The following is a 17,810-nucleotide window of genomic DNA, read 5'->3' on the forward strand; positions in this document are numbered from 1 at the left end:
ACCTGCGGCGAGGTGCGATCGCCCGGTCTACCCTCCGCGTGGGTACTTAGGTAGGTCGAATTTGGCGAGCAACCCTATCCCACGCGGGGGCTGATTGGCTCGATCGCGGTGAGACTGAAAGGTCCACCCGTGACTGGTTCCCGGCGTTAGTCCGAGAGGGTCACGACTGGATTGTCCGTCCGGTGGGCGACGTGCCGCGATTCGAGTTACGTGGCCGTCAGCACGCCGGCGGGCGCGAATACCGCAACAATATATACATATATATATATATATACATATATATATATATACACATATATATATATATATATATATATATATATATATATATATATATATATATATATATATATATATATGTGGGATTACGGATTTCCGTTGGGATTACGGATTTCTTGGGTCAAAACTAAGATCCAGGCTTTCGGTGACATCTTGGATGCTGCTGTCCTGTCTGTGTCTGTTTGTGGTGAGGATGTTGAGGTCGTGGATAGATTCACTTACCTTGGCAGTGATATTCATGTCTCCGCAGGTTGTGAGCCGGAGGTCAATAGACGTCTGGGTCGGGCCTGGGGAGTCATGGATTCACTGGATCATGGGGTGTGGCGCTGCCGGTACCTGTGCGGGAGGACGAAAGTCCGAGTCTTCAGGTCCTTGGTACTTCCAGTCTTGCTCTATGGGTGCGAGACTAGGACTTTGACCAAGGATCTGAGACGGAGACTTAATTCCTTTGGTACCAGGTCTCTTCGAAGAATCCTTGGCTATCGCTGGTCAGATTTTGTGACCAACGAGCGGTTGCTGAGAGAGACTCGGATGAGATTTGTTACCTGCATAGTCCGTGAGCGTCAGCTGCGGCTGTATGGACATGTGGCTCGTTTTCCTGACGCTGATCCTGCTCACCAGATTCTCTCAGCGAGGGAGTCTCATGAGTGGAGGAGGCCAGTGGGCCGACCACGTGCCTCATGGTTGCAGCAGGTTGACCATCATCTCAAGGAGATGGGGATGGGCCTGGCATCTGCCTGGGGGATGGCCAGACGGAGGCCCCTGGAGTACCGGCGGAAAGTGGACGCAGCGACGCGCTGTTCTGGCACATGCTCCCATACCTGACCTGACCTGATATATATATATATATATATATATATATATATATATATATATATATATATATATATATATATATATATATATATATATATATATATATATATATATATATATATATATATATATATATATATATATATATATATATATATATATCGGGAGCAAAAATCACTTCTGTTCGCTGTGAAGTGTGAAAAATCACTTTGCTGTGAAGCTCAGTGTTGGATGTTTTGGTTTGAACCTCCACTTAAAATGAGTGAAATGAAACATTTTTAAAATTTTGAATTATTCTCACTCAGATTTCAACATCACCATAATGCATGTTATCAAATTGTTTGAACTTTCTTTATATAAGAAGAAGATTTGTAACACCAGATACCACCGGGTGCCGCTATACGATACACATTTACATGGAGAGAAATATGGTCTTCTCCCCACCCTGAACCACCTCCCCCATATATGCTACCCTGACAAAAACCCAACTTGGGGTACTGATTAATAGGAGAAGGTCTGGATCGCACAGCATGCAGCCCAGTTGTACCTGGTTTAAAAACTAAATTTGTTGTTTTAATCAATTCTATATTTTGTTAGAAATAATAATAATTTGTTTGTGTGTATAAAATTATTTACTGCCTTGACCTTCATATCCAAATTAGTGTCCAATGTGGCTGCCAAATATCTCCCAAATTTTAGGTATCACCCTAAGTTGTAGCATTTCTGGCAATTTTTGTGTTTGTTTTGCAATTTTTGTTCTATTAGTAGGATACTTGGGGGAATTAAGCTGCAATAAAGTAATTTAAATCAAATGTATTGTCATGGTGCTGGCGGTCCAGGTTAATCCCCTGACCCAAAATTGTGGTGACGGGTGGTTAACACCGCCAGCCCAGATTGCCGAGCAAATTTTTAGGAGGCAAACACGTTGATCTTGGGAGATTATAACATGCACCGGAGGGGCAGGGCGCAATGGTGGATGATGGAGGCACAGATGTATGCACAGCACAAGGGGGTTTATACTCAAACCCCACGACAAATACATGGACACAGCAACTTAAAATAAATGCGGGAATTTCATGAAAATAGACAAACATTTATAAAGGACAATCATCAGAATAGAATAATATGTGAGGTAAATTAATCCTAAAGTCTAAATCGAGGCACCTCTACGCACAGACTTAAATATGGACAATGGGAAACAAAATTAAAAAAAATCCCTCCTTTACTCTGGCACTTAGCTTTGTTCAGAGATGGTCTTTATGGAACGTGGAATTGAGGCGCTTCTATTTGCATGTGCAGATGCATACAAAATGGCTCCAAGCCGCTCTCTTGCAGCAGGAACGTTCGTCTGGCAATTTTTGAGCGGTGTTCAACACGAAGGCTCACCGACCGTCGTACAGCTTCTTCCTCTGTCACGCCTGCTGATACGCTCTTTGCAGAATGGCGCCGTCCACTTCTGTGACCTTCTTCATGCATCGAAGGAAAGCCAGCCGTGAAGCCCTGTTCCTACTAGCTATGTTCTCTCTCGATCGTGTGTGTCCCTCACTCCACACTCATCCGTTCCTCCTTGCTACGAGCTGTTTCCCCCATCCTCTCAGATAACCTCCCTCCTACACCCTCTTCTTCTTCCTGCAACTAATGTCACACCCATCAATCATCAGCCTCGGGGGCGTGACTTCGCCCGCCATCACCCTTGGTGGCAGGGCTTCTTGCCAACTTGGTCAGGTTATAAAAACACACTTCTTCCATGGTTTGTAATACAAAAACATCGGGAAAAGTCACAGGGGAGCAATTACATACTGGGGGAACTTATCCTTAATCCCTATTTATTTGACACAACACCCCCCTCCCCCTCCCTCCCCGTGTGGTGACATGTAACACTTAATCTCAGAGTCTCCCTACTTAATTACATCAAGATATCTCCTACACGTCCATGGACCAGACAACTCTATTCAATCCTAACTTTCCTATGAAATTCCTCCATCTACCCCCACAACCATAACAGTATACTAAATAGTAATAATAACTATTGCAAACTCAGTGACATTCACATCGTCCAATCTAAGCCCAAGATCGACTTAACTGAGACAAAATTGCAACAGAAATGGTGTTTGCTTTAAACAAGTCCCAAAGATCTGCCGAACAACAACATGTAAAAAACAGAGAGTTAAATGTCGGCGAGGAAAAATAGTTCATCTATAGGCCACATATAAAAACGAAAAACACAGTGAAGCCATGAAGCCATCTGCCTGTGAAGCCGTGAGTGAAGCTGTGAAGCCGTGAGTGAAGCTGTGAAGCCGTGAGTGAAGCTGCGAAGCCTCCGTATATGTCTCAATTACGTAGTTTTATTGTCATTTGCACCCTATGTCTATGAACTACATTATTGAAATCAGGTGTAAACAAACTACTCACGTGTGGTCATGCAGTGGCTAGACTAATGCAGGCATTCCCCTGATCCCAGAAACGCTCCGTGAACGTAACATTATGCTCCACACACGCAGCAAAACAGAAGAACGATTGCCCAAGATTCAGCAGCAGCAAAAGATCCTCGACTCTGCATAGTGGTTTCGGCGTGAAGACGTGTCACAAAATGTTCAGTTTCAGTAGGAGAAAATACCAATGTCCCGGGCTGACACACCAAGTGGATAAAAGCAAATCTTCCACAGTAATAGTGATCCAAAATGGCGGCAGGCAAATGCAGAATGAGGCAACGTCTACAGTGAAAGAAAATACACGAGAAGTAGAAAAGTTTCTTCGGTCCACTTGAGTAACTGGTGGGTAGTGAGACAGAACTACACCGATAGTCCTGGGGAAGTGGGGGTGGGGTGTGGTGGGAAGGACAGACAGTGGAGAACGGGTAGCTGAAGAACGCCTCGCGAGAGCTCGGATGAATCCTTCCTCAAAATTGCGCGAGGGACATGGAAAAGTAAGACGATTGGTTGTTCCTGATTTTAAAACATTCCCAGTTAGCTGAACGAATGTAGAAATTATGCAAGTAAAAACAGAAGCCACTACCTTAACCCCCTTCTAGATTGCTGGAAACGGATGAAAACAGGGATCGATAATTAATCCTGTCCTAATAGTACAGCATGATGAAATAATTACATGTGATGACAAATAAGCACCAACATGCATATCAATCCTTAAACCTGTTTAAAGAACTTGCACAAATTTCACTGGCCAGTTATACTCGTCTTCCAGACGTAGTTATTCTGACTTCTGCAGATGTCGGTTGAGTCGCAGGAGTATATGCAGTCATAGGAGGAGCATGCCTTATCGTAGAGGAATGGCGCTTTTGTCCAGCTGATGGATGGGTCCAGTAATATAATAGGGCGAATAGGTGCAACCATTTGTTCTGGTAGTTTAAGAGTGGTACCATAAATAAATTCTGCTGGTGAACATCCTCGGACCTAGATCTTGCACGAGGGGGGTATATTCGTAGCAGCGGTACCACCAACTCGGGTCTGATTGAGCTTTCAAAGCTGCCTTCAATTGACGATGGAAGCACTTAACTATGCCATTGGCTGCTGGGTGATAAGCAGTGGTATGAGTATGATTGCATCCCAAAAGGCTCATCAACTCGGTGAAAAGAGTGGATTAAAATTGGCGACCCCTATCTGAAGTGATGGTTGATGGTGTGCCATACTTTTAAATCCAATGGTGCACCAATGCTCTAGCCATGATGTCCTGTAGTGTAGAGGAATAGCAATTGTGAGAGCCTGCCAATTGCTCAGGCCACCTGGTATAGTGATCAATACAGGTAAGCATGTAACTGTACCCACTTGATGAAGGTAGTGGTCCTACGAGATCGACGAATATGCTCAAATCTTGCATCTAGCATAGCAAAGGTCCCCAAAGGAGACTTGATGTGGTGATGGACATTGGCTTTCTTGCATAGAATGCAATTTATTTTCCACTCATGAGTATTCTTGTTAATAACTGGCCGAATTAAATATGCAAAATTAACTTCTGAGTGGATCTGATGTGAGGTTGCGAAAATTATTGGAGTGCATTGAATATTCCATGACGGTGTGCTTTAGGCACAAAAGGTCGTTCGTGGCTTGTTGAATCATCACACCAGATGTAAGGCCATCTGAAGCATGGAGTGGTACTTGCCAAAATGACAGTGAAGAAGATTAATCTTGTACAGTAGCTCACAGAGCTCCTCATCATTCTCTTGATCAGCTGCTATCAGGCTGTAATTGATGGAGGAAGAAGTGTGAAGTGCATCGATGTGCGAACGTGAGACTTCATCAGCTGCTGCATTATTGAGTACCTTCACATGCCTGATGTGTGTCATGAACTGGGATATGTAGTCGAGAGGATGAATCTCCCTTGGGGAGTGACAATCAGGCTTTGAGTGTTTGGCATACACCAAACGTTTGCGGTCAGTGTAGATGATGAGAGTTCTTCCTTCCAGTAGATGTCTGAAGTGCTTGATGATGAGATACATGGCTCATAACTCCCGATCGAAGGTCCTGTTGTGAGACTCAGCCAGCTCCAGTCACTTTGAGAAGGCTGCCATTCTCCGTCGACAAGCTGAACAAGGAGGGCGGCCTCAGCCAATTTAACTTTCACCTTTTCAAAGGCTGAAAACTCTCGCTCACCAAGGGTGATAGGCTGGTTACTCCTCTTCTGATCCTTGACCTCGTCAGTGAGGTGTTGCAGCATGTCAGCACAGTTGGGAATTAAATGCGGTAGAAGTTCACCAGGCCTAGAAATTCTCTCAAACTGTGGAGTGTTGTCGGTGTTGGGAAATCTTGAATGGTTTTCACCTTGTCGGGTAGAGGACATATTCCCTGCCCATCTACTACATGGCCGAGGAAAATGAGTGTAGATAATCCCCACTGACACTTGGCTCGATCACCACACCATACTTAGCCAACTGGTCGAAAAGCTGTCTCAGATGTGTTTCATGTTCCTCTTGTGTCGAGCTAGCTACTCAGCTCAGAGGTCATCGAGACGGGCGTACACGAAAGGCAATTCTTGTACGACATCGTCGATGAAACGTTGAAAAGTCTGAGCTGCGTTGTGTAGATGGAAGAGCATACACATTGATTCAGAGTCCAAACAGTGTGGTAATGACCATCTTACAGATATAATCAGTCTCGACTGGTATCTTACGGAGCGCTCTAACTAAATCTACCTTCGAGAAAACTCGAACACCTTGTAGAGAATAAGATAAGTCTTGGAGGTGTGGCACTGGATAGCAATCAGGCATGGTGGATTTGTTGAGTGCCTGATAATCTCCACAAGGCCGCCAGTCTCCTGGCGTCTGCTTCGGGACCATGTCAAAGGGGGAGGGGTGGGGTGGGGGGTGGGGACCAGTTGCTGCAATATGGGTGGATGACACCAAACTCAAGCATGTGATGAAACTCTGCATGTGTGTTTCTTCATTAGAAGAGGAGCAGTGATCACAGTACAGACAGTGTCCACACCTCTGCTGGGCAGACTGTCCATCAAATATGTTGAAGGGGGTACATGAACAAAAATGTCATCAGTTGTGATCTGAAGAAGACTAGAAGGGCACTCTTCGATGTCACCAGATATTCCGCTGTCTACATTATTACATCATTGTACATACTTGTACAAACTTTGATTTAAAACCCCGAAACCAGATACAAACTAGAAGGCCACTCGGTGGAGCGTATACCTCCACCACATCATGCCTGATCCAAGAGAACATATCGGGTCCAATACAATGTTGAAATATCTTATTATACAGTACTATATCGTTTTTAGCACTATCAATGGTGAAGAATCATCTTAACAATTAAATAATTCTCGTATCCAGATCCCGATTCGGATCTTCACTAAAATCGAATCAATTCGTGCTTGCCACATACCCAACGTGTCCACCAGGTTTCCTCCAAATCCGTCAACAACTTTTTGAGATATCGTGCTATATATTGGTTTCGCCCTATCTCTCAATGGTGAAGAATCAATTAAAACAAGTGGTGCCCGGCACAACAAATCCCACCCATTTAAGGCATAAAGTTATTTTGGGGATCAAATTTAAATTTGATACATCCTTAACCTGAATGTTGATTATAAGGAATAGAATAAGGAATATTTTAGTCTTAGTTTGAAGTCAATTAAACCATTTTTTATGAAGTTCTGAGCGAAAAACGATTTTGACCTTTTCGTGACCTGACCTTGACCTTTGACCTATTTGGACCCAAAAGTTAATGGGGTCGTCCGATGTTCATTAGGTAAAGTTGCTAACAGACAGACAAACAAACCGGACGATTACAATATCCCGCTCCCTCCCTCCGGGGGGCGGGATAAAAATATCAAATCCGGATGCGGATTTGAATCTTCACCAAAATGGAATCAATTATTCATTGTCACACACCCAACATGTCCATCGGGTTTCGGTCGAATCCATCTACAACTTTTTGAGTTATCCTGCACGCAGACAAACAAACAAACAAACAAACAGACAGACAGAAAGTGGTGAAAACAAACAAACAGACAAACAGACCTTTGGTGGCGAAAGTTAGTATTAAATAATTCTGGCTACCAGATCATGCATCTGATGAGGTTGAAATTTGAACATATATTCCCCATGACTACTAAATCATAACTGTGACGTTTCATGTCGATTGATGAAGCAGTTTAAGAGAAATAATTTTTTTTTTGTTCCAACCAATATGGCTGCAAGACCATATGACCAATTAATTATTGGTGAACACCCTGGTATCCCCAAGGCTTGGGGAACATGTGGGTGAAGTTTCCCCTCGATCTGTCAAACCGTCCTGGAGAAGAAGATTTTTAAGCGTATATTCTTCAAAAAATCATAGCTGCCAAACCATGTGACATATGATGTCATAGGTGTTCAGAGAAGATTTTTGAAGGCTTTGATGTGAAAAAAAACATGCCTGCCGAATCACGTGACTGATGACATCATCAAAATTTCTTTCCCCCAACCAATTTTGCTCTCGATGACCCTCAAAATTTTTCATACTGATCGGAAAAAGCATTTCACATATGCAATTATTTTGTCATAATGAAGCTACCTATGACATCATCAAAAAAAATCACCTCGTTTCCCATTGGGTGAACTTGACATGCGCCAAGTTTCAAATTTTTTTTTTCCCATGGAGCAGTTTCAGAGGTACAGAGGTCCAAAGATTTTCCTTTTTTTCCAACATGGAGGCCACACCACATGACCAATGACATCATAATTATCATTAAAACATTCTGCATGAGGATTTGCATCTATGGTGAAATGTTCCTGTCAATCGGATCAGCGGTTGCAGAGAAAACAGAGGAAATTAACACGGATGTATGTACGTACATACGGACGAACAGGAAAACACAATGCTGCTGGCAACTTCATCAGCGGAGACATAAAAACTACAGAGGAACAAACCAGCAGTTACAGCCTTCTTTTGCAAGAATCTAGTTTTAGATTTAGTGAGCACTGCACATTCTGCAGTCAGCCTGCCAATTGCTCAGGCAAAAAAAGGGGCAGTGGAGTTTGTTTTCAGACAGAATGCCAGATTTCAAACAAGAGTCTGCCAGTCGAATCACACCAAAGACTTCAACAATGGTTCTTGAGGTTCAGCATTGAAAAAGATAGAGCACAGACAATCTCCATCAGCTGGCATCCATAGGGAGGAGGAAATTCTTCCTGAGGAAATGCCCCACTGAGCACGGTGAGAAATGCAGTGCCATCATTGTGACGTCACTGGTACTCAGAGTGTCCCGGGAAGTGACGGCACTTCCCCCAAGCTCATTGGCTGTGTTAAGTGTTTGTCTCGTCAATATATCCATGTGTATGTGAGTGGCAGTTCCATTACGAGCCTGAGAGCTTGTATTAAAAAAAAAAAAAAAAGCAAAGAAAACTGTTGAGCGTGCTTGCATAGAGCGTGAGCACAGAAAATTCACAGCAGGATTGAGTTTGCTCAGGATTTACATGCAGCAGATGCTGTTTACCACCAGGTCTCCAATATCAATCTCCAAAAGGGGAAACAACCATCAGCAGCGTATGAGTCAACTTGCCAAAGTAACTAGCAATGCCTAGGTAAATCGATTGACACTGTAAAGGAAGAAGACTTTTTAAAGGTGGCTAAATATTTCAAAGAAAACGAGGATGAACAGACAACCATCATTGATCTTGTGCAGAAAATGGGAGATTTATTCGACCAAGACACTGACATGTAGCACGAAGCATATGAAAAGCAAGCTTATCGAGCACTTTGGCTACGGTATCGTTATCACCAGCATCAAGACAAAGGATGATGTGGTGACATCGAGAAGCACAGAGCTTCGAATATTCTGAACAGCTTTTATGAAAATGCGAATTGACAGACCGAAGCAGAGAGAATTTGAATCATTAAAACTGCTGCTGATCTCATCAAGAATGAGAGAAAATGTACACAGACGTCTAAAGATATATCCATCCATCCATACATTGGGGCCATACTCTGTAGAGAGCATTGGTGCTGCATAAGCAGTTTCCTGGATTATTGGGCACAATCCTGGACAGGTCACTACTCCAACAGAGGACACTCAAATGGCTCAATCATCCCAGCAAGCTGGTACTCATTTTACTAACCTTGGAAGGATGACAAGCTGAGTCAACCGCACCTGATATTAATTCAACAGAGAAAAACAAGGATTTTAACTAAGGATACTAGGATACCCAAACCTACCACCCTAACCATTAAGCCAACACCAGACATATAAAGATCCATATCCCACCCTTGAAGATGTATCTTCTTTTGAAAAGAACAGTATATTTGTATCAGAGACACTGCGCTTACTGTATGTCTGAGGACAATACTCAGTGAGAACAAAGCAAAACTAAAAATTCCATCAGTAGGCCAGACCATTTTTCAAGCTGCTCATGTGAGAGTGACTCTAAAAAAAACAAAAAAACATGATTTTTGCTCTTCTTATTCTGAAATGAAGATATATAAAATGTCTGCAGTAAGATCACAATGTACTGACATCCCACGTATCAGCACAGTGCATTCATTGCACATCGCCGGTATCACCCCAGATCACTTTTTCCAGTTTGTTGCAGACAATGCTGACCACAATTTCAAAACAATGGATGGACAGGATATGTTCCGTGGAATGGGGATAAATCGAAGCTGTGACAACTGGAACCAAACGAGAAACGCCTGTACCGAGGTGTTCTACCAGAGCTTCAGATGTGGTTAATGTCGGAAAGATTGGCATACACTTATACAAGGGAACTTGCGGTGCAAGTTTTGTCTACAAGGAACTCCAGAACTGCCATAACAATAACCAAACCTGGAAGCTCGGCCTTCTGTGGAAGGTCGCCTGGCCCATCCGGTCACCTCGGACTGGGTGGTCAGGAATGATGCAAGCTGTCAATTAGGGCACTCACCCAGGGAAATCATCAGTCACGTTATTTTTACCAATTATAGACACGAATGTAAGTGACATGAGCTGTGTCTATTCAACAATGACATTTGTGGCAGCAGAATGAAGGCAACACCAACTGAAGCTTATCCTCACATTTGACCATCCTTAATGGTGGAAAGCTCAGTTAATCATTGCCAATGAACCTTGTAAAAGCGAATTGTGCTCCGCTATCCTGTGTCTTGGTGAATTACACACAGAAATGAGTTATCTTGGTTCCATAGGCAATGTGATGTCATCATCAGATCTCGAAAAACTGCTCAAAACTCTGCAAGGCACATGCTCAGTGGATCAGTGGAAAGGCGCTGGCGAGAGCAGTTAAGAGACATTTGCTTGTTGACTCTGTCCTGAATGCAATTGTTATGGCAGAGGCATTTAATTTTCCCCTTTCAGAAGTCCACATATGGCTGAGAACTGAGAACCAGTGGGGCACGAGCCGAAACAGTGTCACAGGGAAACAGAGCCAAGTAGAACGCAGGCTGACGATCCAGAGGACCTTGAGGAATCAAGTAAACGGAATGACAAACTTATTGCTGGATACGTTTTGGCAGATGTAGTCTGTTTGGAAAGTGTACTTGATAAAGTCAATGGAAAACTGGAGGAACAAAAGGCAGCAATGGTGTCTCACCATCAGCTTGAAAATGGCAGCCACCTTGGATTTTCAGTTGGACAAATCCTTTGTACAATAAATCAATAGTAACAGATATGTGGTATGTTTTTAAAAATCTCATATTGACATTAGTTGACTGGTTCTCATAAATATTGCTCAGTAAATATTACCAGAAAATATTGGTTTGAGTGGCCAGTTTGGAACTATGCAAATTAACTTTTTTGCCCTGCCTACATTTATCTATATGTTTTATGTTGTTTGGGAAGGTTGGGCGAGTTAGTTACAAGAAACCGCATTTCTGTCGCAATTTCTTTGCTTTCCTTCCTTCGTTCTTTCATTCCTCTTTTTTCCCCACCTTCAAACTCTTTTTAATCCCACAAACTCCCACACTCTCTTCAATCCCACTCTTCCCTCCAGGTTTTCAAAACAGCTCATCACCATCTCTTATCTTCCCCCATCCAAATCCATGATCTTTTCTACCTCCGCTATAATCAACCCCAAACCGACCTCCTTAAAGTTCCCCACTTTCCTTCCTGAAAGTCCCTGAAAGTTCCTGTAGTGTCTATCTTATTTACCCTGTGTACCCCCATCCCATCGCTCTCCTTTACACAGATATCCGAATGTCTCTGTTCCTCACTGTTTTTTCCTTTCCTCTCCAACCCCTCGTCTCCTGCTCCCTCGGTCAAATCAGAGATTGACAGGACAAATATGGAAACAACTTTACCAGTGGAAATAATGTGGTTTTACCATGTGAGACATAATACACGGTGATGCTCACCATAACAGTAACAGTCTGATGTTTAAACGACAAATGTGATCATCATTAGTTAGATATTTATCGGTATGTCGTTCTAATAAGGGCAAATAAGCTTGAAATCTGGATAGGTGGCTCCATTTGATGTTTAACTGATGATGACTATGTAATATTTGTCTGTTTGACAGAGTTGCCTGGCCGAAGCCTCTGGGTTGGAGGTGATGCTTTGATGTCGGACAATGTCCCATTGAGATTGGGGGAGTGCTCGTCACACTCCACATGCTTCGATTTACCTGCCGATCGCATCACGTGCCTTCTGGTTGAATGGCTTGCGTTAGCAGGAACAATCGCCTCGGTGGCAGATGGACTGTTGTTCTTTGCAGATTATGCGGTTTTACCATGCGAGACATAATCCGTGCAGATGCTCACCATAACAGTAAGGAGGTGCATCTGATGTTTAAATGACAAATGTGATCATTATTGGTATGCCGTCTTGATGAGGGCAAATAAGCCTGAAATCGAGATATGTGGCTCCGTTTGATGTTTAACTGATGTTGACCATGCAATCTTTGTCTGTTTGACAGAGTTGCCGGGCCGAAGCCTCTGGGTTGGAGGTGACACTTTGGTGTCGGACTGTGTCCAATGGAGATTGGGGGAGTGTTCATCACACTCCACATGTTATATATATCATGATATTTCAAAACATTGTGGATGGATTATGACAAAACTTGGTGGATGAGTGGGTATGTGACATGAACAATCTGATTAGATTTTGGTTGAGGTTTGGATGCAGATCAGCCTATCAGTGGGATACACAATGTAAACTGTTCAGCTTGGCTGAGATATATGCTCCACCGAATGCCGTTCTAGTTTATTGTGAAGTACTTGAATGATTAAACCACCAATCACCACCCAATCTACTCCTTCGTTTTTTGTATACCCATGGCTATGTGATGACTTTCCTGATATCTGTGAGCCTTAACCTTTGGCTATTTCTCGAAATAGATATCTATTTGTAGATTTACATCACAAATGTACAGTATAAAATTTGTTGTTGAATGACATTGATTTAAACTCACCACAGTGGAGGCCAATGATGAATCGTCCGACAATGAGCAATTCAAGTGAAGATGCTATCTTTGAAAAGCCCATTAATAGTGCAGCAAGAAGGGCCAATATGTTGTTCACCCACATTCCATTCCTTCTGTATAGCACATCATCCCATAGAACCTTATTACAACAGTCCCACCATGCCATACTCATACAATAAAAAAAAACACAAAGGAATGAAAAATTAAATTACTGAAGGATTAAATTACTCAAATACTGTACCTGCCCAAACGAGTAGATAGAGCATCCACAGCAAAGGAACCCAGCATGCCACCCACAGGAAAAATGGCAACTGAAAGAGCCCATAGTGAAAGAAGGGTCTCCTCGTTGATTGGTTCTTTGTGACGTTCAATCCAAGACTCATTGTAAAAGTCCTGAATAACCTGCAAACATATCGCATTGCACTTTCGGTAGCGATCCATATTTTATCGAGATTCAGGTGGTCAATCTGAATGATTTTTGTACCCCGCCCCTCCGACAAGGTCGGGAATGGGGGGCATTAAAATGAACTCCGTCCGACCGACCGACCAACCGATCATCTGTCCATGTACTATCGTGTACGCGATATTTCAAAAACTATTGAACATTTCGCTTTGATATTGCAGATATCTATTCCTCGTGCTATTATCTCAACCTGAATAGATCGCGGCTGTGATTGGCTGAATTACGTTGCCATGGCAACCATCAATGTTTCAAATTCCAGGACTCCTGGACGAATGCAGTAATTTAACAAGTATGTTGAATAAATTACCACCAAATACAGTTTCTGCTGAAAATACTCCTTTCTTATAAAGCAGATCTGAAATGGCTTTTACTTATAAGGCAAAATATAAGGCACATCCTTATCCGGCAGATTTTATCTAGGCAGATCTGAAATGGGATGCTCATGTTAGTTACATTGTTAATCGAGCTAACAGTTGTTTGTATATGCTTCAGAAGTTGAAATATCATTTCCTCGCACGCAATGATGTTGCAACCGTTTTTCACATCTTTTGTCCGCCCTGCATTGAAATATAGGGCTCCCGTGTGGTCGAGCAAAATTATATACAGAGGCTATGTAATGCCATTGAAATTGTTCAGAAAAGAGCTTGTAGAGTCTAATCTATATCCTTGGCCCTAACTATCATAGTTACTGAGATGCTTTACACGATTGTGGTCTGGAGTCACACAAAAGTAGACGTGATCAACTCTGCCATTCTTTTGTGAGACTGCTGCCAAATTCCAAGCTTTACCATATGCTACCTGTTGACAGATGTTATAGTGTCTACCAATTATGAAACCCAAAACAATTAATTGAATTTAGATGTAAAATGGTAAGATTCAATACCAGCACAATGTCATATCTTATACACATAATGAATGGACCCCAGTGACTGATAAATTTTAAACTCTGATGTCATGTATCTAGTTGAAGCAACATGCAATTTATCCATTTTCTTTGTTTTAATATGCTATTTGTGCTCTGTTTTTTTTTTGTGTGTTTTGTATTTCTATGTTTTACTTGTAAAATTAATGATTGTAAAGCTTACCTTAATTCAGCTTTGGCTGCTATGGAAGTTGATTTGAAATAAATCTTTAATAAATATTATCATTATTATTCCTTATAAGAATGGGACATTTGTCAACAAACAAACGATTTGGTAGAGTCAGAGGATTCCACAAAACAAGATTGTACAAGTAGAGGTACATTGAAAGTACACCACCCCCATGCCAAATTAATGAATAACAAATCCTCCAGTCTTCGGCACCTGGCGATGCCACCTTACAGCACATTACAGATGAAATTGGGAGGAAGGAGTGTACAATAATCGATTGATTAGTTTCATAATTAAAATAAATAAATAATAATCGTAAAATAATTAATTTCTTAATCAATTAGCCAATGGCATACCTAAACCACCACTGTTTCATCTGAATCTGTAACTTTTTGAAAATTAAATAATTAATCGAAAAATTAAACAATCAATCAATTAATTGATTAATCAATCAATCAAAATACCCTTTATAGCCAAATCACTTGTTCACTGTCGTGTACAAATATCAGTTTCCGAGCTCAAAAGGTGCCTGAGATATTGCCCAGATGAGAAAGAAAATAAATAACTAATAAATCGATAACAATTAAGTAATTATGATCAATTAATTGATTAATCAAAAAAATACCGTTTTGCCAAAGCACTTGTTCGCTTTTGTTCCCAAAAGTTCAGCTTCCTAGCTCAAAGGATAGCTGAGATATCACCCGGACAAACAAGAAAACAAACAAACAAGCCGTGGGCGACATGGATGGTCGCTATATAATTGCATACTAGTCATACAGTTTTTGACGGATCGGGTTCAAATTTTTTGACAAAGAGGTTGACTATAGTGCGCATAAAAGTGCGGAAGCAGAATTTTGATTTTCGAAAATGAAATATTTTTCGGATTTTTTTCAAAAATTTCAAAGTCCCGTTGCTAGGCAATGGTGGCGTCCATAGCAACGGTGCTCAAAAGCATACAACTAGATCCTGGTATGAACCTACCTGTCAAGTTTCATCAAAATCGGTTGACTCCTCTGGCCTCCAGAGCTGTCCATTACATACAAACATACAGACAGACATACAGACAGACGAAAAACCTGAGAATAACGGTAGTCTAGCAACCACCCAACAAGAAAACGGAGTAAAAACCGAGTACCCCCTTCGTTGGATGCCCGGCGATGACGTCATGCATCACCTGGATATGGATTGGGAAGAAGCGGTGTACTATAATGGTTTTATTAAACATTAAAAAAACATGACAGAGATAAACAATGGAATTAAGCATACAAGTGATAACAACGCATTCACAAACGAGAAAGCATTTCAAAATGCAAAGCCCGATGGCATCCTGAAAAAAATAAACAATGAAAACAACAGCTAAAAAAAACATGTAACATTTTTAATTAGTGTCCTTCAGATTCTCATAATAAAGGTTTGTTGAAAATTTGATGAAAAAAGCTCAATTGGCAAACTAGAAAGAATCTCAAAATGCAAGGGGACACAATAAGCGATTACAAAACCTGACCAGCCATCTTGCACTGACACGTGGCGGATGGGATAATAAGGTCTATCTATACTTATTGTGACTTCATCCTTTGACATATTGTCCCAATTATTAATTACTATTCTTCATATTCTCATAATACAGGTTTGTTAAAAATTTAATGACAAAAGCTCAAATTATAGAAAAAAATTAATGGCCTAGACAGACACACTGAAGCGATTGTAAAACTGTCTCCCACTGTGTGGTGGACGGGTTAAGTGCTGTACCTACAACCAAAGGGTGTCCTTCAATCAATGATAAAAAAAAAACACCTGGGCTGGAATATTCATACCTGACTGCTTTTTCTGCAATCTGTAATTTTTATGCATCAGGAAATGCAAAGCTGGAGAAATCACAGCAGTGGTAGTGGTGTCAGAGCCCTAAGCTTGGCTGTTTTCCCTGAACCTTGAGAATTTTCCCTGAATCATGAAGATAATTGGAGAAAGGTGGATGGATGGGATTTGTCAGTTGATGAAAATAGTGATTTAACCTCTTGTTCCTCTTTCGTGAAGCAACTAGTGATTGGTGGAATCGATTTCTAAGTACTTGATTCTCGATTCGAATCATGGAATCGAAAGGAATGAAGTAGTGAACCAAAATCAACGTCGATTCTAGGAAGAAATGCTTTTTAGAGGAAAATTTTTTCGTACGTCTCGATTGGCATATAAGCTCACCGGTGGGGCACGCTAACGGACGGGACGGGCAAAAAATCAATAAGCTAAGCCAGCCTGTATCTGTTGTTGAAGACTCTGGCTTCAAAGACTTTTATGGGGCTTTTACTGAACATATAACCTCCCAAGTCGTTACACAATCATGTGAAATATGCTTCCTGAAGTGTATCGAGAAACCAGGTGAAAACTTCCGAGGATGATTCATGCTGCTACTTCCATTGCCATCACAACAGATGTCTGGGCATCTTCTCAAACCCAGGCACATATCACTCTCATGGCAGACTTCCTCAACAGCGAGAATGGAATTTGAATGGTGTTGTTCTTCGCACGTTACATACGATATCTACAAATTCCCCATACACCAAATCCAAACAAAAATAAAAACGAAAATGAAATACTTGGAATCCTACTTGATCCCACTGATCCATAGCAAAAGGTATTCGGAATCGCCTATCCCTAATGGGAACTCACCCGCTGTGGCGCATTGATGACACCGATATTGTATCCATATTGAAACGACCCGATCGCAGCACCAAAAGATGAAAGCAACAGCCACCCTGTGACCTGCAGTGATGAGATAAAACAAAGGTCAAATCATGCCTTGCAACATAATTCGTGAAAGCAACAGACTTCTGGTGCGATCATCCTCTTTCTGTCATCAACAGCTGTAATTGCTCAATTTTTCAGGAGTAAAATTGATTTACAGCTCAAGACCCAACATTATAATTTCATTACTGCACATGAATGATATAATTATGTTGCTAAAATCCTGATCATAAGTTTAATTGGCAATTTTTCTCAGGAATTTGTTCATGGTGCCAGTCACACAGCTCGCATACTCTCCGTGAAGGACACCGTGGGATCTTTAACGTCCACTAACGAATGCCGGCAGATGAGAAGCCAGTTCAAGGTCCATCTGAAGGATGGCACACACATTGATGAATCACCCTGCCTGTGAAACAATGGGATGACTGTTTCTAGCTGGGCCAAGATTCAAACCCAGGCTAGACGGTGATTTAGAGGCGAGTGTGCGTACCTCTAGGACATCCTGCCAGCTGAGGCACATATTGTGTCTAGACTTTTGTTGGGCCTGGATTTGAGAGCGATTTTTACA

General features: G+C 41.8%; 1 protein-coding gene across 3 annotated transcripts in view; it reads right to left on the reverse strand.

Annotated features, from left to right (window-relative positions):
- The window catches only part of LOC147028984 (solute carrier family 2, facilitated glucose transporter member 1-like), a 180,269-nt gene that overhangs the window by 95,472 nt on the left and 66,987 nt on the right, over positions 1–17,810 (reverse strand). For 2 of the 3 annotated variants that reach the window (XM_085879884.1, XM_085879883.1), the window contains exons 2-4: positions 17,168–17,260; positions 13,191–13,351; positions 12,938–13,062 (exon numbers count right to left, since the gene is read on the reverse strand). In XM_085879884.1, coding sequence (XP_085736010.1) covers positions 12,938–13,062; positions 13,191–13,351; positions 17,168–17,260 — 379 coding nt within the window. The remainder of the gene's footprint in view (positions 1–12,937; positions 13,063–13,190; positions 13,352–17,167; positions 17,261–17,810) is intronic. The other variant, XM_085879882.1, reaches the window with a different exon arrangement.

This window comes from Eptatretus burgeri, chromosome 4 (genome assembly GCF_056783735.1).
Source record: "Eptatretus burgeri isolate ZD-2024b chromosome 4, Ebu_testis_v1, whole genome shotgun sequence".
NCBI classification, from domain to species: domain Eukaryota; kingdom Metazoa; phylum Chordata; class Myxini; order Myxiniformes; family Myxinidae; genus Eptatretus; species Eptatretus burgeri.